The sequence below is a fragment of the Misgurnus anguillicaudatus genome, chromosome 2 (assembly GCF_027580225.2).
Source record: "Misgurnus anguillicaudatus chromosome 2, ASM2758022v2, whole genome shotgun sequence".
Classification (NCBI taxonomy): Eukaryota; Metazoa; Chordata; class Actinopteri; order Cypriniformes; family Cobitidae; genus Misgurnus; species Misgurnus anguillicaudatus.
The window spans coordinates 32,028,049-32,049,747 of NC_073338.2; the positions used below are offsets into that span (position 1 = coordinate 32,028,049).

At 36.0% G+C, this 21,699-nt stretch overlaps 2 protein-coding genes across 3 annotated transcripts in view; one reads left to right on the forward strand and one right to left on the reverse strand.

Moving 5' to 3' along the window:
• The first annotated feature begins 600 nt into the window (after positions 1-600).
• On the forward strand, positions 601-4,600 carry lhx8a (LIM homeobox 8a). Of its 2 annotated transcripts, none has more exons than XM_055202671.2 (8): positions 601-801; positions 1,848-1,988; positions 2,277-2,398; positions 2,723-2,943; positions 3,132-3,235; positions 3,378-3,473; positions 3,868-4,048; positions 4,149-4,600. In XM_055202671.2, the coding sequence occupies exons 1-8, from the start codon at positions 748-750 to the stop codon at positions 4,223-4,225; spliced, it is 996 nt and encodes a 331-aa protein (XP_055058646.1). In that variant the 5' UTR covers positions 601-747; the 3' UTR covers positions 4,226-4,600. The 2 variants fall into 2 exon arrangements, with proteins under 2 accessions (XP_055058646.1, XP_055058645.1); XM_055202670.2 differs by lacking the exon at positions 601-801 and adding an exon at positions 1,198-1,617.
• A 968-nt stretch (positions 4,601-5,568) lies between these two features.
• Positions 5,569-21,699, reverse strand: part of slc44a5a (solute carrier family 44 member 5a) — an 85,392-nt gene continuing 69,261 nt past the window's right edge. Inside the window, exons 4-22 of the mRNA XM_055202672.2 lie at positions 20,344-20,428; positions 19,369-19,453; positions 19,101-19,229; positions 16,913-16,973; positions 15,725-15,848; positions 14,927-15,010; positions 14,687-14,799; positions 13,647-13,778; positions 13,461-13,560; positions 13,286-13,378; positions 12,888-12,975; positions 12,133-12,395; positions 10,804-10,898; positions 8,476-8,579; positions 8,299-8,372; positions 8,149-8,219; positions 7,835-7,923; positions 7,647-7,731; positions 5,569-7,303 (exon numbers count right to left, since the gene is read on the reverse strand). Of these exons, the coding sequence (XP_055058647.2) occupies positions 7,218-7,303; positions 7,647-7,731; positions 7,835-7,923; positions 8,149-8,219; positions 8,299-8,372; positions 8,476-8,579; positions 10,804-10,898; positions 12,133-12,395; positions 12,888-12,975; positions 13,286-13,378; positions 13,461-13,560; positions 13,647-13,778; positions 14,687-14,799; positions 14,927-15,010; positions 15,725-15,848; positions 16,913-16,973; positions 19,101-19,229; positions 19,369-19,453; positions 20,344-20,428 (1,961 nt within the window). The 3' untranslated portion in view covers positions 5,569-7,217. The remainder of the gene's footprint in view (positions 7,304-7,646; positions 7,732-7,834; positions 7,924-8,148; positions 8,220-8,298; positions 8,373-8,475; positions 8,580-10,803; positions 10,899-12,132; positions 12,396-12,887; positions 12,976-13,285; positions 13,379-13,460; positions 13,561-13,646; positions 13,779-14,686; positions 14,800-14,926; positions 15,011-15,724; positions 15,849-16,912; positions 16,974-19,100; positions 19,230-19,368; positions 19,454-20,343; positions 20,429-21,699) is intronic.

A 21,699-nucleotide genomic window follows, 5' to 3' on the forward strand; every position in this document is an offset into this window, starting at 1 on the left:
AGCAGAATGTCGCATGATAAGAAGCATAAATAAATATTCTGTAAAACGTTCTTTATTTGAAACGTTTCTTTAAAATCTGCTATTTTATTTTACGGAGAAATAATAATGGCCAAATAATCGCCAAATAAGAACATGTAATTTTTCATGCATTTTCCACACTTTAGTCACGTATATGTTACTTATCGGCGAAGTGAACAGTAGCTAATCAGATGGGCAACATATCAATCCTGCGCAATAACACTTTAACTGCAATGATGCAAAGAAAAACATCAAATAAATAACAAGCATTACGTCACTGATATAAAAGTGCACAATTAAATAAATAATAAAATACTAATAGAGTTTTAAAATTTTAGTTGTTGTAATTATTTTAATACAGAAACATAATTATCAAATTTAATGATGCGCTCCCTGTAAAAAAAAACATGCTTTTTTATAATTTAATAGCCTCCATGTGTCCAAAATACTTTTCAACCGTTATGCTACGTTATTAATTCAATAAATTATATGTCACTCATAGCGGGACTGCAAATCTTTTCATGCAACTCTCAGAATAATAGGCGTGTGTAAATATGACAGGGAGGTGCGGTCAGGGGAATGAGAAAATGCGAGGAAAAGTTCCTCCCTCGCAAAGCAAAAACAAAAGTTAAGAGTTAAAACATGGTCACGACGTGCATTCAGCTGCAGCATCCATATGGATTTTTTCTTTTAGTATAGGAAATCTGAGGGTGGATAAGATACTGGACAATGTACTGGAAAAATGAACAAACCACATCGAAAGAGAGCCCAAGCAAAAGCACAGTAAGTGAAGTGATCTTATTTGTGCATTTTGGGCTACATAAATCTAGCTTCGTGTCTTAAGTCATGGTGTTTTGTTTTTAAATAACGAATTCTGATAGGTGATGTTCATTTGTTTGCATGCTGTGAAAGATTTACAAAAACAAAACAAACCATTTAACCCATGGTAAACTAAAGAACAAACGTTACATAAATATTTTTTAAAAGCTTGATTTTCCGTCTCACATTTATTTATTACTATTAATCATCTCTGAGTGACTAAAATAGAAACAAAGAGCCATGACTTCACTGAGTGTGAATTACGGTACCATCCTCAGCTGTGCCTCAGGCAACGCCTGTGTGCAATTAATATAAATTGAGTGATCGTGAATTCTTTTCTTCTTTTTTGAGGCAACACTCGGTTCTTTAAATGAGAGTTGAGAAATAGTTTTAAATAATTTTCAGCCGAATTTGCTTTATGACTTTGGATAATACATATAAAGGCAAAGACTTACTGAAAGTGCCAGAAACGAATCTGATATTTCCTGGAGCATTTCAGCGATTAAATGAAAATGATGACGCTTTTTCTTAGGAAGCGCGTGTGTTTAAATGTATCGGCACGGGCTTGTACACCGAGAGGTTGTCATGGTAAAAGGTTGTCATGGTAAAAAGAGCGAGTGGCAGCTAATGGGTCGCACGGGCTTGGAGGTTAAAAGGCGGCAGCGTTGACGCGCGCTCTATACTCAATGTATTAGCGCTGCTGTCACAATGCCTGCGGGCTGTGGAGGCTCAGTCCTCTGCACACCTCACATGATAACCGAGCTCGAGGAAAACCAAACGGTATTTTACTACGATAACTCTGTTTATGGACTTGGAATACTGAGGGAATGAGGAATACTGGTTTTTGTTATTAATTTTGTGAAGGGTTTCGGGACGGGCGCATGTGAAAGTTGCTACTTGACCTGTTGCTCCTAACAGTTAACGTTACTGTTGGAGCGGTCTTAAGAAATCATATTTAAGAATATCACTCGTTTATTATATTATGCATTCTGCATTTGCTTGGTTTAAAGGGTAAATCCCAAGAGCTGTTTGAAGAAGTATCGTGTTCGTCATCGTCGACTCTGTCGCCCAGCTCTTCACCTCATGCCATGACAGAGAAAGCAATCTGTACCAGCTGTGGCACTGAGATCGTTGACAAATATCTACTGAAGGTAAAATGTAAATATTTTTACCAACTAAATAAATAAATAAATAAATAATCTGTGGATTCTTTTAGCATTTGTGGATTCTTTACGCATTTTTGGATTCTTTTAGCATCTGTGGATACTGTTGTTCAACTCGTGGCGCTGAGACTAAATTGCGTAAATAATACAACATTAAATGCCATAAGTTTAACATGTTTAAAACTTTAAAAAAAACATGTGAAAGTATTTAAACACTGTCTAACTCAAACAATGCTGTCATAATCGTAAAAAGGTTTGTTTTGCTTTTTACCTCAGGTGAACGACATGTGCTGGCACGTGAGATGCCTGTCTTGCAGCGTGTGCCAAACATCTCTGGGCAGACACATCAGTTGTTATATAAAAGAGAAAGAGATATTCTGTAAATTGGATTACTTCAGGTAATAAAAATGTGTTTATTCAAAAATCGCATGTAACCACAAATCCCCTGAACTTGCTGTCAGAAGATGGACGCATAAAACAATTGAGTTGATCGGCAATAAATCGTTTTGCCTTTTGTACGCCTACAAATGTATTTTTATTTTTTTGGTTGCAATAGCAGTCTTCGTAAACCTGTTTTCCTTCCCAAAATTTAAATGGACGATTTCAACCATTCCCATATTTTTCTAGGAGTGCCATGTTTTTGCTAAACTCCGCTAAAAGTGACACAAAAGCCTGTTTACCTTTAAGGTTGGAAGATCTTATCAAATATTTGTTTCCCACAGGAAATACGGGACGCGTTGTGCTCATTGTGGCAGAAACATACATTCAAATGACTGGGTCCGTAGAGCAAAAGGCAACACCTACCACCTGGCCTGCTTTGCGTGCTTTTCCTGCAAAAGGCAGCTCTCCACAGGAGAAGAGTTTGCCCTGGTTGATGAAAGAGTCCTGTGTCGCGTGCACTACGACTGCATGTTGGACAACCTGAAACGAGCCATGGAGACAGGTTAGAAACTTTGCACTTGGTGGTCATCTCAAATTGAAAAGTAGTGTCATTATTTACCTGAATTATTTTAAGATTTATTTTCTCCAGTGGGTCTTTTCTATGGTTAAAATACTGTTAACAATATATTTGCATGCATTTAGCAATGAAAGTTACTTTAGCCTTATTCTGTCTCTTTTTGATCGCTGTAGGTAAAGGGGTTAACGTGGAAGGAGCAGTTCCCTCGGAACAGGAAGTAAATCAGCCTAAACCAGCCAAGAGGGCACGCACAAGTTTCACAGCTGACCAGCTACAGGTTAATTCTGAAATGCTCTTCTCTGGGTTTACGTCAGTGCCGGAAAACAAGTTTGCTCTTGTATTGGATGAACCAGGTTTTAATTTTTTTTTTTGCTGCCAATAATTGGATGTAGTTCACAGAACTTGTATTCTTCCCTTAGGTTATGCAGGCCCAGTTTGCTCAGGACAACAATCCAGATGCCCAGACTTTACAAAAGTTGGCAGAAAGAACCGGTCTTAGCCGAAGGGTTATTCAGGTACAGTATAAAGCAATTTGTCTGTTGTGAGGCTCCTATTTTAGATTATTTTAGTACTATTTATGCACTTTTTTTTACGTCTCATCTTATTTGTATGGTTGTTTTTTAGTTTGGTGTTTGCTGCATGATTTAAGTGTGTGCTCATGTACAGCTCAGTTTTAGACCATTGCATTAGCAGCACAAAAGGTCATGGGTTTGAACCCAGGGAACATGCATGCTGATAAAATGTATACCTTGTAATGCACGGTCACTTTGGATAACAGCATCTGCCAAATGCATAAATGTAAAGTCTTCAAATGTAGTTAATTTTAGCTTTATTCTGTCTCTTTGTGATTGCTGTATTTAGTCAAATAAATTTAGATACCAATGCTGTGTGGCATCTGTCTCCTTATAGGTTTGGTTCCAAAACTGTCGAGCTCGTCATAAGAAGCACGTCAGCCCAAATCACAGTTCCACTGCACCAGTGTCATCTCTGCCGCCTACCAGACTCTCTCCTCTAATAGATGAACTTCAGTACACTGCTTTTGCCCCTGTGGACACCCCTATGCTGACTGCCCTACACTCCTATATGGATGGTACATTTTGCTCTGATGGAACATTACTGTATCACTGATTCAGTAAAATAACTCTTCATGACCTGAAGTTTTGCGACTGAACAACTTCTTGTTCTTTTAGTCCACTCGCCCACTTCACTGGTGCTGCAGCCTCTTTTGCCCCACTCGATGACACAGCTGCCCATTAGCCACGCCTGAGACGCTCACTGCCACCGCGCAGACGACAGGATGGGAAATATTCACTCTTCTATTGACTTGAACAAGACCCACGTTACTTCATCATCTTTCGTGGGCACTTACTGAAGGATATCTATCTTGCAATGATTTAAAAGATAAGTTTGAACAATTGTGAAAAGAGCCTGAAGTTTTTGTTTAATATATATGATATATCTATATAGTGATGGAATAAATGGCATTTAATTTATTTCTTGTATGTGACTGAGCACTTTGTTTTAAAATGAATTTACCATGGAATTCTTAGTTTCTGGTTTAGGCGGTGCACATTGTTTTGTTGTTTGGTTCTATAGAGAAACTTGGAAGCTGAAGAAAAGCCAATAAAATAACTAAACCACAGGGTTGAGATGAGTGATTTGTTTTTTGTGTGTAGTTCTCGAGATTCCTAAGCAGTGTTAGTGTGGTATCTGGGGTTTCTGTAACTTTTTTTGTTAAAGGATTACGCTGGGATATTTAGATGTGACTGAAGGTCTTGATATCGTGTGCTGCTGGTATACATAGTGTGTGTGCTTGTGTATATACTTTTTGCAATATTGATTTGCTTTGTTTCGAGCATGCATAAAATGCGTTTTTAATTTATGGTTATATGGCTATAAATCCTCTTAAAATTGTGAATGTGCAAATCAAGAGCAATGTTAAAGTTGGTTTAACTGGAGTTATCTGGTTGCCTTTAATTGAGTTCACTCAACTTAAAAAAATAGTTGATGACAATTTTTACATGCATGTGTCAACTAATACTTTTGAACTCAAAATGAAGGCCACCAGGTAACTTAAGTAGAAATAACAAATTGTAAAAACTATGTATTTAAAGGTTAAGTGAACACAAAGTCTGCAGCTGCATATGTAGGATCTTATACAGCAGTACTACATCTGGCTCCATGATGATTGTGGTTTATTTCCTCCTCCGAGTTTTTCGGAAGATCTTCCTAGTGTAAAATGGCCGAGCAGCAAATCTTTCGTTTCCAGGCCTAAAGCTGCAAATAAACAAATTTCGTATAACTTGTAATGCCATATCAATGGTGATCTGGAACTGTAAATATATCGCCTTAGGGTTAAGTGTGTAACCAGCTAATGGTTTCTGATGAGCGATAAACAAACCGTTTTAAATCAAGGGTGCTGAAGTTTAAATGCATCTTAATGGCTGTTTAATAGAGGGAATTAATGCTAGAGAAATGTTTGTTAGTGAAAGATTCATCACAGCTGTGCCATATGTTTTGACATCTTTGGATAACAAATGGCTTTGTAAAAATGTTCATTTTTTTACAATGGACCTGGAGGAAATATTCAGTGAAATACACTATGTAGCATTTTTTTTTTTTAGTAATTTTATTTAAATATATAAATTACAGTTTCACTTCAGTGGTACAAAATGTACAAATACAATATTCATTTTTAGAACATTACAAAAGTGGTTAAATTCAGGAATATAAAACTAGCACTTTAAGCTTGCATCTCACAGTACAATATGAATGCCCTCTATCATTTTTATGGACAGTTCTGAACAGCGACATTTCTATCTGAGATCATTATAAAACCCAAGACGTACTCAAGACAATAACGGTTTGGATGTTTGAGCTTTTACAGGAAGTTACAGGAGTTCGAGTGTTTATTCGTTGCATGACTCACACTCAGCAACTCGCCAACCCTGAATGAAAGTTTTTAAAATGCATTTCTGTAGACATTAACTCATAATAACTCCAACAAGACAAAAAATAATATTTTAAAAAGCCCTTTGCTGATTTGTATTGAACTGAAAAAAATGGCATGCATTCAACTACTAGCTAATACTGATTTTTTATTTACAACTCAAAGCACTTTCTTGAGGACAATTCAAGATGCATCCGGTAATTATACAGTAACCGTGAATTTTGAATGAAATCTTAAAACAGCCAAAGAGCACCTGAAATGTTTTTTCCAGTTAATCTGAACTGGTGTCATATGATCTTATAAATTTGTCTTGCAGTCAAATTATTTCATGTCCTGACAGATGAAATATAACTAAAGCATTTATGATCTGGAAGACTAAATGTGCTACCATGTAAAATTAAATATAAACCAGAATGTTTATGTACTAAATGCAAAATACCTGAAAATGGCATAACAGATGGAAAATTCTTAAGATGTGGGTTCTTTAATGCCCTTTGTCTAACACAAAGAGTGTTATGTCACCCATATGATCACTTGACCCTGCAATACTGCTGTAATGCTAAATATAAAAAAAAAATTCAAAACACCAGATGACCTTCACATATTGTCTTTTTTTAAATTGATTACATTTTCATATACGCAAAAATAGTTTTCATATCTTAGGTTGACTACAAATGCTTAATATGTTTATACTGCTGTGAATGATGCTGCATACCAAAATGCAAACAGTTTAAATGTATTGTATAAGTGATTTTTTTGTGTAAAGTGGGAACCGACTGGTTTGTTTAATAAAATCAGCATTATTTTTTACTATGTTGCAACGATAATAGTTAGACTTTAAGAATAACTGTTTCTAAGGCTGTAAAACCAGCCCAAACGGTGACATGAGTCATACAGTTGTTCACTGAAATAGCATGTATAACACCATCTAATCTCTTATTCTCTATCGTATTTTACTTAAAGGTGTCAGATGTCCTCTGATGCCAAACCTCAGGGTGTTCAATCTCATTTTAGGTGCCAACTAACCAAAACATGTTACTGCTCCGGAAATCACAGAATAAGGCAGCAGAGAGCAGTAAGAGGCAAACGTGTTAGTATGCAGTGTAGGGTCTGTGTCACAAAGCTCTGTGTCCAGGATTAGCTGCTGTTACGTTGCAGAGAGTCTTTGGTCTCTTCTTGAGGTCACATGACCGCTTCCCTTAATTCTTAACTTCCGTTACTGTATGTACCGATAGTCAATATGTAAGTTAACTCATGCTAAGTATTTGAAATGAGTAAAGGTATTCAGATTTGGATCATTTTATCCTTGTTAGGCCCTTTCCAGAATTCTTTTCAGGCCAGGAGACATGAGGAAAGGCTTGGCTGGTGTACCGTCATTTCTCTCTAAGTCTTCGCCTGTGAATGTCATGCAGCATGTCAGGAAAAGAAAGAAAATAAAAGGAAAGGAAATACCAGTCATAGGAAACAGTGAAAGAAATAGAAGTTACAGTGTAGTAAGGAAATTTATGCAAAATGAGAGATGCATGCAGTAATTTTGTAAATCATCAACAAAAAAAAAAACATTTTGTGTGCATGGCCACTGTCCACAATGTAAGAACTTGGTTAATGCATGTCACGTTTTATTTCATTTTTAAATATTTGAGTTTTGCCATTTAAATTGCAGAAATGTCTGTATGTCAATATGAATTTAATTTCTATATGATCGTATTACAGAAGGAATGCCATTCAAAATACTTACAGAAACAAAGGAACAAGGTGTCCACACACATTGCATAGACGCTGAAAAAGCTGTGTGCAATCAAGTAGGAACCGAATATTACTGTCTGTCAGGGAAAGAGAGAACTGCCAGTCAAAATACAATCTGAACAAGGAACTAGTCCAAGTCAGAAAAATACTCGAACATAAATAAAAAGAGACATTTCTCACCAGCAGAGGCACGCAGTAGTAATTCAACACGGGAACTTCCTCCTGAACGAAGGGTATCTTGCGTGTAAAGAGCAAAAATGCAATGACACCTGTAGGACATAAATGAAGGACAGCTCAAGCACAATCCTCAGAAGACTGGTGCAAAAGTTCAGTGTATCCCCTTATACTCTTTTGCCCTCTTGTGGTCAATATGACTGTATCCACGTGATCGTGACCATTCTGACCGATACCGCTTAAGTGATGGACCATAGAGAAATACAACAAGTATAAACAGAAAACCTCCTGGTGTGAGCAGACACCACCGCAAGACTCACCAACACTCCCTGCTACCAATAGTTTTCCCAGGAAGAGCAGGAAGTCTGTCACTTTATCTAACACTGCCACCCTGTAGTAGAGGACAGGAAATTCAGTTGGTGTGCAATTATTACCCATTTAGCATCTAGTGTATTGAAATAAACTCTTACCTCACAACATTTCTCATCAATAAATAGAAAGCTTCCCGCGCTGATGTGCAAAAGTTCCTTCCATAAATTGCAATCTAGGGTGAAACACACGTTATATAGTGAATATCTGGCGCTGTATTTCTAAGGGCACTTGTTTGTTTATGGTTTATTGGAATAGGCAGAGTGGGCGTCTCTTACCATGATATAAGCATTCCTGTTCATGAAGCGTATAAACCGTTCCAGACACCAGAAGCAGCATTTAAGACAGCAGAGTAGAAAACGTGCAAGTACATTGTGAGCTCCTAAACACACACAAGAAGAGAGTCAACATACACCAAGTGATTATTGAACTGGTGGTTTTCTTTAGGGACGTAATGAATAAACAAACTTACGGACTAAAACGTCCAAATTTACAGTAAAAATATACAATACACATATCAGTAGAGAGAGTGATGCTTTCTTTTCCCAGAAGAAATGTGAGAAATGTATGTTAGTGATCAAATTGTACATTAAAAAATATATTTTGTCATATTTTAATTTGATAAACTTAAAGCCCTATCGTATTGCATATTGTATCATTTGCAAATACTGATTTTTTCACAACAAACTTAAAGCAGTGCTCCAGCCAAATATCAAAATTACCACATGATGTACTCACCCCTTAAGCAATCCAAAATACAGTACAGGCCACCACCACCAGACTTGTTGTTTTAGAAGTTTTAATGTCCATCCATATATATTTTTCAATCTATTTTATTAAGATACAAACAGGAAATACAGGAAATATGTACAAAAATAAAAAAAGAAATTTTCACGACAAAATGTCTTCTTTAGGCATCGTTGGCGTTTAATGTGATCTCTCTTGGCACTAAACACATCTTGAGCGTTTTTGAGCAGAATGAAGTAAAAAGACTTCAGTAAATTAGAAATAAAGATTTGATTTTATTTAGGTTTGAGAGTTCCTGGAGTTTCCTGCAATTGCTCAAGTGGAAGGGGGGTTTACCCTAAAAACTTGACACATTAGTTTACATTTTTATACAGTTTTTAATACTATATAAACATTTTCTGTATTTTCTGGATGTTTTCTATTAAAGAGACTGAGAAACAATTATATATGATCACTATAACATTGCAAAAACATAATCTAATTCTGGCATGGTGGCCTAAGACTTTTGCACAGTACTGTATGTCCATCATCGTTCAGATGAACACATGTGGAGTTATTTTAGTAAATGTCCTTGCTTTTCCAAGGTTTCATGAGAAAGATTCATGAGCAACATACATATGCAGCCAATGCACACTATGCTAAAACTCTCGCGTGAATTGTGTGTGTCCAAAATGTCACTGTGTCACCAGAAGCTAGCACAGTTTATAACGTTTGAAATATGTACCCGCAGAAGACCTTTATCAAACCATTGGAGCTGTGTGGATTACCTCTGTGAAGGATGAATGCACTTTTTGGGGTTAAAAGCCAGAAGTTCCTGTTTTCTTCAATTATAAGCTTGGAAAAGCAAGGACATTTACTAAAAAAAACTCCAAATGTGTTTGTCTGAAAGATGATGGACATATGTATCTCTGATTGGTTGAGGGTGAGTAAATCATGGGGTAATTTTGATATTTGGCTGAAGGATCCCTTTAAAGGAGAACACCACCATTTTTCAATATTTTACTATGTTCTTACCTCAACTTAGATGAATTAATACATCCCTATCTTTTTTCAATGCGTGCACTTTTAATCTTTGTACAGTGCATCGTTAATGTGTTAGCATTTAGCCTAGCCCCATTCATTCCTTAGGATCCAAACAGGAATGAATTTAGCAACCAAACACTTCCATGTTTTCCCTATATAAAGACTGTTACATGAGTAGTTACACGAGTAAGTATGGTGGCACAAAATAAAACTTTTGTTTGGAGCCATAGGAATGAATGGGGCTAGGTTAAATGCTAACACATTCAAGAAGCGCTGTACAAAGATTAAGTGCACGCATTGAAAATAGATAGGTATGTATTAATTACTCTAAGTTGAGGTAAGAACATAGTAAAATGTTGAAAAACAGTGGTGTTTTCCTTTAAGGATGATCATACAGAATGTATTATGAGGAGAATATTATACATTTCATAAAAAAATCAGTGTCTCTGTGGTTGTTTTTGAATTCTTTAAATAATAATATCTAGCCCCGTTAAATTTTACTATAGATATTTTGATAAATGATGATAACCACACAGCTGACAGTACCTATTGACTTTCATAGTAGGATAAACGAATACTATAGAAGACAATGGGTACCCACAAGTGCGCTTACCATCATTGGTCAAAATATCTTCTTTTGTGTAAAAAAGAAACTCATACAGGTTTAAAACAACATCAGGGTAAGTAAATGATGACAGAATTTTCATTTTTAGGTGAACTATCCCTAACATGTGTTGTATGATTCCCAAATATGTGATATATATTTAGCTTTTTTAGAGTTTATTGCATCTCCATTTGTTAAACATCATTATTCCCAACGTGTGGATATCACCAACCTTTAAGTTTGTGATCCAGGTACTCCAATATGACACGGATCAGTTGAACCACAGCTAAGAGGAGTGAACCAAATGCAAGAGACCCTGTATGATACCTGGAAACAGATCAAATGAGTATCTATGAAAACCCAGCTCATTTTTTGTGATTTAATGTTTTGTACATAAAAGCATCAGACATAATGTAAAGAACATTTTGTGAAAAAATAACTGTGACTATATAGGTAAGGCTTTGTCAAAGATTGAAATCATTGTGAAATTAATATCCAAATCTTATAATTAAGTTCATGAGACTAGGGCACATACAAACAAAATGATCTCCACAGTACTCTTTTTCCAATAAAACATTTGTTTATGTATTAGGTTAATATGTATAGATTAGGCAGAAAGCACAGGTTAGTGCTTCTCTTAAAGAGACAGTAACCTCAATTAACCTACTTAAAGGGGTCATATATGAGATTTTTTTAAAGATGTAAAATAAATCTTTGGTGTCCCCAGAGTGCTTATGTGAAGTTTTAGCTCAAAATACCCCACAGATAATTAATTATAGCATGTTAAAATTGCTAATTTGTAGTCTTGAGCAAAAATGTGCCGTTTTTGGGTGTGTCGTTTAAAATGCAAATGAGCTGATGAAATGCAAACACTGATCACTATGATGGTGGTTTGTTGTAATTGAAACTCAATTGTGCTGTCAAGTACTTTTATCTTTCTCTCTGTGCTATGAAAGTGCTGTGGTTGGATATTCCAGATAAAGGGGGCGGTATTATTGTAATTCGCCTCGGTACCTACCTCACAAAACAGGCGAAATCTGAACAACCTAATTTTTCACACGCTTGCAGAAAATGGCTTACCCAAACAAAGTTACTGGGTTGATCTTTATTACATTTTCTAGGTTGATAGAAGCACTGGGGACCCAATTATAGCACTTACAGTAAACATGAAAAAAAGTCAGACTATGACCCGTTTAAATTTGTGTCTTTAATGTTAATCAAGCAATCCAAGACAAAGAGAAAATCACTTCTGTAGCTCTAAAAAATAATAATTATATTTAATTCATACAATAAAGACAGTGTTATGATTCATTTGATTTGATTTCTGAACCTAATGCTAATTTTAGACCTTACTTAATGTGCAAATTTGTTCTTTTTATAAATGTTTGTAATTTCTTTATTTTTTAAATAAAAAATGGTGGGAGGGGGCCCCCAAAGAAATTCTGCTTAGGGCCCCTAAGGGGCTCGGGCCGGCACTGTGAGACTTTTAGGTTTCACAGACAGGGTAACATGGTACATTTAAAAAAAGGCATTGATTTGGATAGGCACACTGAAGCTGTACCAGATGGCCCTGATGAAGGACGAGAACACAGGGCAGGGTGGGATGTCTGCAGGCTTCTTCTTGGCCCAGTAATAGGAGGCAAAAGCCCCAGCAATGGTGCACTGTCCCAGTGCAATGGTGAAATTAACCAGCCAAAGGAAGACAAACAGATTACAAATCTGCAGGATGAAGATGTAACGATGATACAGGCTCTCGCCTCCGTAAAACGCAAAAAGACACTGAGCGCCCGGACATTGCTTAGTGATGTTAGTCTCGTTGAAGTTCTGTTGACAACAAACAAGCACAATTAGTTCATTTCTTTCAAATATTTAGTTTAATAAATTAAAATCGGTGGAAATAGATTGGAAAAAAATGTGGATTTATATTGTTTTGTAAAATGTTTGTTAATTTTCTTGAAATTTGTTATAATGTTGATTTTTATGTAACTTAGATGCTCAAATAAATAAAAAATGATGTTACCATATCTTATCATTTTACTTTTATTATTTCAATTTTATTATAATTTAAACTAAATTATCATGTTTAAAAGTGATAAGTATGCAAATATATTTGTAATATACATTAAATTATTAAATAATTATTTAAAGTTACTAAACTATTAGTATGAGAATACTTGTATTAAATTATTATTAGTAAAATTATTACTAATAGTATATCTAAATTATTTTGGAAAATCAAATAATAAGTCTTAATGTTTTATCCCTTCCATATCAGTATTATTGCTTTATTTTATTAAAATCAGCAAAAGATCTTACCTTGGGACTGCAAGTCATATTGGCATACTTGCAGCTGGGATGAGAGGATGCAACTTTATAAACAGCACTGCCAGAAGATGCAAGAAAGCTTTAGGTTTCATTAAGGAATAAAGATGGGACACTACCAAGTCATGAACACACAAAAGTTACCCCTTCCAAAAATATTATTAGCTGCTACAATACTGCCACCTAGTGGCGAAGAAGGCAACCTACATGCACACATCTGACAGAGTATACAGTATATCTCCTGTCCTGTGGACATCTTCCAAAATATTTATTTTCTTATTTTGATGTACTTTTTTATTCCTTATTTTTAAAGTTGTTAAATCTTTTTCTAAACTGTAGAATCAAACATCTAAATCTTTCTTCTAAGTTTCATGAGTTAAATAGGGGGATACACTGCTGTCATGGCCCAGTAGAAGATACAGATCACCAGCAGCACAAAGGTTATGATGGGGTAGAACAAAGCAGACATGATGTAACTGATGGCCCTGCAAAGACACATACATATGGATCATCAAAGAAGCGGATGCTGTCTCTGCAAATGTTAGAAAGATACTAAAAGAGACTTACTTGCTGCCCTCCTTGAGCAGAGCAATAGCGATACAAACCCTTTTTCTCAGAAATATGAGCATTACAACTATAGAGACTTCAGTCAAACCCAGAGTGATCACTGAGAGGAACAGAAAGACAGAAAGTTAACAAGCATTACACAATGCAATTTACAAATGATGTGCAGCCTAATCCTTTGTGTCTTACTGAAGACGAGCCAGGTTTGGCTGAGTTTTAAGTAGACCTGGAGGTCCGTCTGAAAGCCGATGTCAGAGATGGGGACATCCGTTCCGGGGGTCTCCCTGAGAGATGAGAACTCCCAGTAACAGTGCCAGATGCCTACAACAGGAGAATGACTTTAAAAAGGGTGACAAAGAAGATCTACGCACTCCCCTCTGGCTGTTTGTGTCCTCTTTATCAGATGTTTGCTGACACTTTAAGCCAAAAGCTTAAAAATTGCATTAGCAGTGCAAAGGTCATGGGTTCCATTCAAACAGACATACGGATGAAAAATTTGACAAAAGTGTCTGCCATATGCACATTTAATTGTGCATTACACATGCTTGGAAACAATATCGACATCAAAAATCGTTCTTAATTTTCTCTGCCAATCACTCGACCCAATTTTGGTAAATACTATTAGTTAAAGTCACTAACTCCATTTCTACACTGCGAAAATGTCTTAGTATTTTTGTCTTGTTTTCAATTCAAATTTCTAAATTTTTTTAAATGAGCAAAATGACAAGAAAATAAGTCTAGGTTTTAGACAAAAAATATCAAATTTAAGTGATTTTGTGTTTAAACAAGCAAATAAATAAATAAAATAAATAAATAAATATGCCAATTGTAAGACTTTTTTTTTTTTCTTGAAATGAGTGTTTAAAAAAGTAAACTTTTCTATTTCTATTTTTTTTGTGCACTTAAATTTGATTTTTTTTGTCTAAAAACTAGACTTATTTTCTTAGGGCATTTTGTTCATCAAGAAATGCATCTTAATTTAAGAATTAAAATATTTTTTCATAATTTATAATATTTTAGATATTTGTACTGAAAACGAGACAAAAATACTAAGTTAGAAAGTCATTTTTTGCAGTGTAAATTGCTTTGACTAAAAGCATCTGCTAAAGGAGTAAATGGACATGTAATGTAAATGTAAAATGTTTTACAGATGCTACGTTGAGCTGAACTTCATTAACCTTTTCACTGCATTGAAGCAATATCACACAAGCATACACAAACAAACTGACCATAGGCCACCAGCAGGATAACAGCGATGATGATGAACCAGAGGAGGAAGCCAGCGGTGAAACGCAGCAGCAGGATGAAGATAAGACTGATGATCAGTGCTAAGACCAGCCCTCTGTCACAGTCAAAACACACATCGACAAACATTAATAATACAATCGAACAGTTGTCCTTATGATATTTTGATGATAACTTTTAAACATAGTCAAAGTACTGTATAATATGTGCAGTAGAGTGCTTACATTACTATCCAGTACCAAGAACTAGCATAATCCTCCACAATCTTCATTCCAACTTCTTTGGCTTCAAGGATACCTGTAATACCACTGTACAACAAAATAACTTTCTATAAAGTCCTTGAATCTGATTGGACGAGAGGCAAGCCAACAGTTATGTTTGTATGCCAACAATCTGTCATTACTTTTTTTTATAGAGATAACACTGCATAACTTTAACTCTTTCCCTGCCATTGACGAGTTATCTCATCTATTAAAAAAAACATTTGCATGAAAAAATTTGTCCTGATGAGTTTTTATGGATATCTGTAATACCGCAATTATCCACTAGATGGCACTTACCCAATTTATAATAAAACTAAAGTAAATTTTTTAAAATTAATTGCACACTCTGTGTATGTTTTAATAATCATTCTGAATATGATCTCAATTAAAATTCCATCACAAAAATGCAATTATTTTAGGTTTTTGCAAAAAAAAAATATTTTTTAAGAAAAATACCCATATTTAAGATTTTTAACAGAGAAAATATATAGATCGGATGAAACGATTTTTTTCCCGTTTTGTTTGCAGAGGGTCTGTTCTCTCATTTGATATATTTGTATGTTTATATATTTTTAGAAGAAAAATTTCCTGGAAGGCATTTTGGGAAACTTTCAGAAAAAAAAGCTGGCGGGTAACTTTTAAAATTAAATGGTTGGCGGGGAATGAGTTAAACAAAACAGAAATTAGAAATAGAAGACTAAAATGTTTCAACTAGTATGTACAGTAGTATGCAGTGTGTAGTGTGATTGATATACGTACTTGGCGGCGTCTTTAAGTTCAGTTACACTTCTCGCTTTGTCCATTGCATCTTTAAAAGCTGTTTTGTTAGCAACTGTTAATGTGCCATTTCTGGTGATGAAGTCTGGGAAACAGCGCTGCAAAACTGCCAAGGAAAATAAAGTATTACTTAAACAGCTACTCATTTACAATGCAAATTAGCTCTAAATTGGCTAAACCACAGCACTACAAGATAAAACTAGCTTCTAACTAACTGAAATACATTACATTTACATACATTAATTTGTGCTTTTATTCAAAGATACTTAAGTTACAAATAAGAGGGCATTTAAAATTTTGTCTTTAAGGGAAAGTTCATCATTTACTCACCCTCATGTTGTCAAATGCCTATTGACTACCATAGTATTTTTCTTGCCTACTATAGAAATCAATGGTGCTCCTGTTTCCTGCTTGATTACAACTATCTGCATTTGTGTTCAGCAAAACAAATAAATGTATAGAGATTTGTAACATTTTAAGGGGGAGTAAATAATGACAGAATTTCTTTAAAGAGCACCTATCGTCCGATTTACAAATTTACATTTCCTTTGGTGTGTAAGTGTGTATTAGTACATGTTAACGATATGCAAAAGGTACAAATCCCGAAATAAACAATGACGTGAGCTATCGTTTCCACCGTAAATGTGATTTCTTGGACTACAACGAACACATGGATTGTAGGCAACAGTTTACTTCTTGGGATTGGTGATGTAGACAAGAACGACATTATCATAATTCCTCCCACTTGGACTCACAGCCTGTCTCAATCTTTCATACATGGTAAGGAGCGTTACATTTCCGTCTGACGTCAGAGGTATTCAGGCCAATCACAACGTACAGATTAGCTGGCCAATCAGGAACACAGAGCTTTTCAAATCCGTGCGTTTCAGGAAGAGAGTTAAATCTGGAGCCACAAAAATATACGGTATATGGAAAATAATATGTTTTTTAAACCATAAACCATGCGGACACACTGTATTATAACAAATACACAAAATAACGTTGTGTTTTAGCAATGAAATTGGTGCTCTTTAACTAAAAATGTCTTTTTCTGAACTATTCCTTTAAGAGCCAACAATAAGCATACAGCAGTCTTCAAAGCTATGTTTCCTATGTTAAGAATACAGTTAAAGAAATACACTCACAAAAACACACACACATTGCACTTACAGGGTCGACTTGGTACTATCATAGACGGACAGTCTTCATCTCTTAGTACTTGTGCCACAGACTGAAACAAGAAAAGATGTCTAAACATTTCTACAGTATGTCAGCACAACCTGATTTGTGCCACAAACAAACAAACATTTATTACATGCTGTAATAAAAACTGTGCATAAGCAGCTTAGCTATGTTTGATTTAAGACTCTCCCAGTTGGTGTGAAGATCAATACACATACTGTACATCATCAGGATATAATGCTCACATAAAATACTGTATGCCAATATATGTGTGTCCTCCTAGACAATACTAGCAGCCTGACAACAGGCATCAACTGAAGTGTGAAGTACTTTAAAGTTTACTGCTCATTATAAGAGCCTTTTATTGAACAAAATCATCCAGCAGCAAACATGCCTCTTCAGTGTGATGTCTTAAAAGCCCTGCAAGAGCCTGTGAAATTATCCATGTCAGTCTGGAGAAAACAACTCAATTCCCTGATGCTCATGGTTGTGGAATACAGAACTTAAAAGACACCATGACATTATTTTGGATAGGACTTTACTGAGATATACCTGTATAGGCGCAGTCTGTAACAGTATGAGAAAAGCTAAATACTTAGTTGAGATGTCATAAGTCTCAGCTTTGTCTCAGATGATTCTTCTTAAAAAATGTATAAAAATAAGAGATATAAAAATAAGCAAAAATGAGGATATACACTCACCTAAAGAATTTTTCATTAATGCAATTATCTAATCAACCAATTACATGGCAGTTACTTCAATGCATTTAGGGGTGTGGTCCTGGTCAAGACAATCTCCTGAACTCCAAACTGAATGTCAGAATGGGAAAGAAAGTTGATTTAAGCAATTTTGAGTGTGGCATTGTTGTTGGTGCCAGACGGGCCGGTCTGAGTATTTCACAATCTGCTCAGTTACTGGAATTTTCATCCACAACCATTTCTAGGGTTTACAAAGAATGGTGTGAAAAGGGAAAAACATCCAGTATGATGCAGTCATGTGGGCGAAAATGCCTTGTTGATGCTAGAGGTCAGAGGAGAATGGGCCGACTGATTCAAGCTGATAGAAGAACAACTTTGACTAAAACAACCACTCGTTTCAACCGAGGTATGCAGCAAAGCATTTGTGAAGCCACAACACGCACAACCTTGAGGTGGATGGGCTACAACAGCAGAAGACCCCACTGTGTACCACACATCTCCCCTACAAATAGAAAAAAGAGGCTACAATTTGCACGAGCTCACCAAAATTGGACAGTTGAAGAATTCTGTTGAGAAATTCAGATGGTAGAGTTAGAATTTGGCGTAAACAGAATGAGAACATGGATCCATCATGCCTTGTTACCACTGTGCAGGCTGCTGGTGGTGGTGTAATGGTGTAGGGGATGTTTTCTTGCCACACTTTAGGCCCCTTAGTGCCAATTAGGCATTGTTTAAATGCCACGGCCTACCTGAGCATTGTTACTGACCATGTCCATCCCTTTATAACCACCATGTACCCATCCTCTGATGGCTACTTCAAGCAGGATAATGCACCATGTCACAAAGCTTGAATCATTTCAAATTGGTTTCTTGAACATGACAATGAGTTCACTGTACTAAAATGGCCCCCACAGTCACCAGATCTCAACCTAATAGAGCATATTTGGGATGTGGTGGAACGGGAGCTTCACGCCCTGGATGTGCATCACACAAATCTCCATCAACTGCAAGATGCTATCCTATCAATATATGGGCCAACATTTCTAAAGAATGCTTTCAGCACTTTGTTGAATCAATGCCATGTAGAATTAAGGCAGTTCTGAAGGAAAAATGGGGTCAAACACAGTATTAATATGGTGTTCCTAATAATCCTTTAGGTGAGTGTAATTTAACCTCAGAAAACAAGGCTACTAACCAACAGCACTACATTGTATCATTTAATATGTTTGTTTAATTTAAAGTCTAAGTTTGAGATTGTCATGAATTTGCTTTGGGTGGGCTGCGAAGGGATTTACCCTTTACAGGGGAGGGGGACAACTGGGAAGCACTGGGTGTAGATGGAAGAGGGAAACAAATGAGCAACGACAAGTTAACCACCACTTTCCTGAATCTGTACAGCTCCTGTTTCAGTCCTCTAAATTGTACTGTTGCCTTTATTGATCTCACAGGCAATTCTTCAGTATGTTTATGTGAATTACCTTTTTGGGGTTGTTGAAGCCTGGTTTGCAGAACTGTTTATAGTAGTCCCAGTGGCTCTTATTGAATTTATTAAGGAGTTGCATATCGGTGTAGGTGGCGAATCGATCAGGGCACTTGGAAACACACATCTATGGTGGAGGAAAAACATCAGTTTAGGATTTTCTAACAACAAATTTGTTCGGCAGAACCCGAAAAAGAACAGACAGCATTTAAGCTGGTCTGTCAGTAATCCTGTTAAATCTGTTAAACTGAGAACAGGTGTATTACCTGAGTAGTAGGGCACTGGAGGTTTATCAGGACAGATGGGCTGGCACATTTCAGTATGTTGAAGTAGAATAATATGTTTTTTTTTCTATGGAAAGAAATATGAGAATCACACTGTAAACAATAAAATGACCAGTATTTTATTGCTGGCGCTCTTTTGTTTGCTTAAATTTGGCCAGTAGGTGTCAGTGGAGCTCTTTAAATGAACAGACCCAGCGCATTGGCAATAAAACCCATTCCGCTCACAGCAATGCTTTTCGCTCTGTAATATAACCTGTTGTATTTTTTTAATATAACTTGATCATTTTGTAATGATGTTTAACCCTGTTTAAAACTAAATAATAATATTCATGTATTTGGCACTTTTATTCACAGAAATGGCACAGCTTTGCATTTCTGAGAAAGCAGATTTCTTGAGAATCGAATCCGTGACTATGTAATTGCTATGCTATACTAGTTCAGCTATATGGGAACACAGAGTCTGCCAAGTATTCTCTGACATGACAAATAACTAAACCACAAGAGAAATGTATCTGATAGTGATAAAACCTCAGTGTTCAGACATAATGTCTGGACAAAGAGAAGCATTGACAGCTTGTGTTAGATACCCCTACCCATAAGCCCCTAATCCACCGAGGGCAACACATCTCCTTATTAAAAACCCCACGATCCAAAATCTTTCAATCCGCGGCATAGAAAACATCTCTCCCTCTATAGCTGTGCATAACAAGCACTCTTATCACTGTGCCCCAGCTTTCCTAATGAGCAATTCTTTATTTTCCCCAAGATTATGTGGTGTCAATCAACACAAAAATGGCACAAAAGGGAATGCAGCACTAAAGCTTGTGAACAAAAAAGTTGGGCTTTAAAAAATAACAGAAGCAAAGAAAGACTGTAATAATATATATTTTATGGGACAAGGTATATGCTTCTTCCCTAGAAGCCTAATAATGGGATAGTGGGGTTTCTGGTACTTACGCATTGGGTGTGCCCTTCTGTCCACAGATCTGACCCGTGCTATCTGTGGGGTAAATTACTTTTTTTGGGTCTCCATGAATCCAAGCTACAACAAAGAAGAGAAGTTAATTTAGTTAATAACTCTTTCAGCACTTCAGCCCTGATGCTATGAATCTGTCCCAAGGTAATGCCGGCTTTGCAAAGAGGATGGGGCACAAAAGCAATTATATTGGACCTGATTAGATCAGTTCATTAAGTTGCACTATCACACCATGGGATCTATAAAAGTTTGCAACAACCAAACATATCTATCTCATGAGCATAAAATAACAACTGCCAGGACCTGTGCAGTAGGGCTCAGGATAACTTCATTAGAAAATGGAGGAGTAAAAGATTTCCTGCCTCATTTGGGATGAAAACACCAGTCACTTTTAAAAACAAAGGTTCCCATGTTGTATAAATCTTTTTGCACTTACATTTTAAAGTTCTAATCAACAATGATTTACAAGTCATCAACTACAGTATCTTGAAAAGTGATCAGTTGCTGTAACTTATTGAATCCAGTTGAATTTGCTTTAGTAATGTCAACTATATTTTATAAGTTACAGCAACGCATTACGAGTCAATACAAGTTGATTAAACTTAAAAATGTAAGTGTAAAAATTTTGGTAACACTTTACTTGAGGGGTGTTCATAAGACTGACATGACACTTTCATAATCATGACATGAAACGTTTATGCACGTTGATGACAATTGTCATTAAGTGTCATTCATTCAATTGTGTAATTTGTAATGCAAAGATGACATTGTTTGAGAAATCTTTGTTATGACAACTTGAAATTAATCAATACATCATAACTTATCATGACAACTTGACATTACCAAGACAACATAATTGATTCAATTCAATTCAATTTCATTTATATAGCGCTTTTCACAATTGGTAATTGTTTCAAAGCAGCTTTACAATATTAGAAGCAGGGAAAACACAGAAAAATCGACAAATAGCATAGCATAATACAGATAGCATATGGCGCAGAATTTGCATGCGGCTATGAATCAACATTATAAGCTAGCGTATTACAAATGTAACATATAGAAGGGGGTGCTAAATTAAGCCAATGAAGGCTGACTCCCCGGGTTGAAAAACCCCCAAGGAGGAAAAAGCCCCAGACTTTTTTAGCCAGGGAAAAAAGTCATAGGAGGAAAAAACACTTGGGATATATATATATATATATATACTGTATATATGTAAACGAGGTTCTGCCGGTGGTCATTGGTCAGGCATCAGCTGGGCATTACGTTGAAGGACGGCTTGTAAATCAGGGATGTTCCGACCTTCGCATTTACCGGAACTGGGTCTGTTTGTCTCATTG

What these genes read in the sequence shown, in the direction of transcription:
- lhx8a (XM_055202670.2), top strand. Translation starts at nt 1,546, where the DNA reads ATGCCTGCGGGCTGTGGAGGCTCAGTCCTCTGCACACCTCACATGATA. An exon ending in TGTAAATTGGATTACTTCAG is followed by an intron (nt 2,399 to 2,722) that starts GTAATAAAAATG and finishes TGTTTCCCACAG; the next exon opens with GAAATACGGGACGCGTTGTG. An exon ending in TCACAGCTGACCAGCTACAG is followed by an intron (nt 3,236 to 3,377) that starts GTTAATTCTGAA and finishes TTCTTCCCTTAG; the next exon opens with GTTATGCAGGCCCAGTTTGC.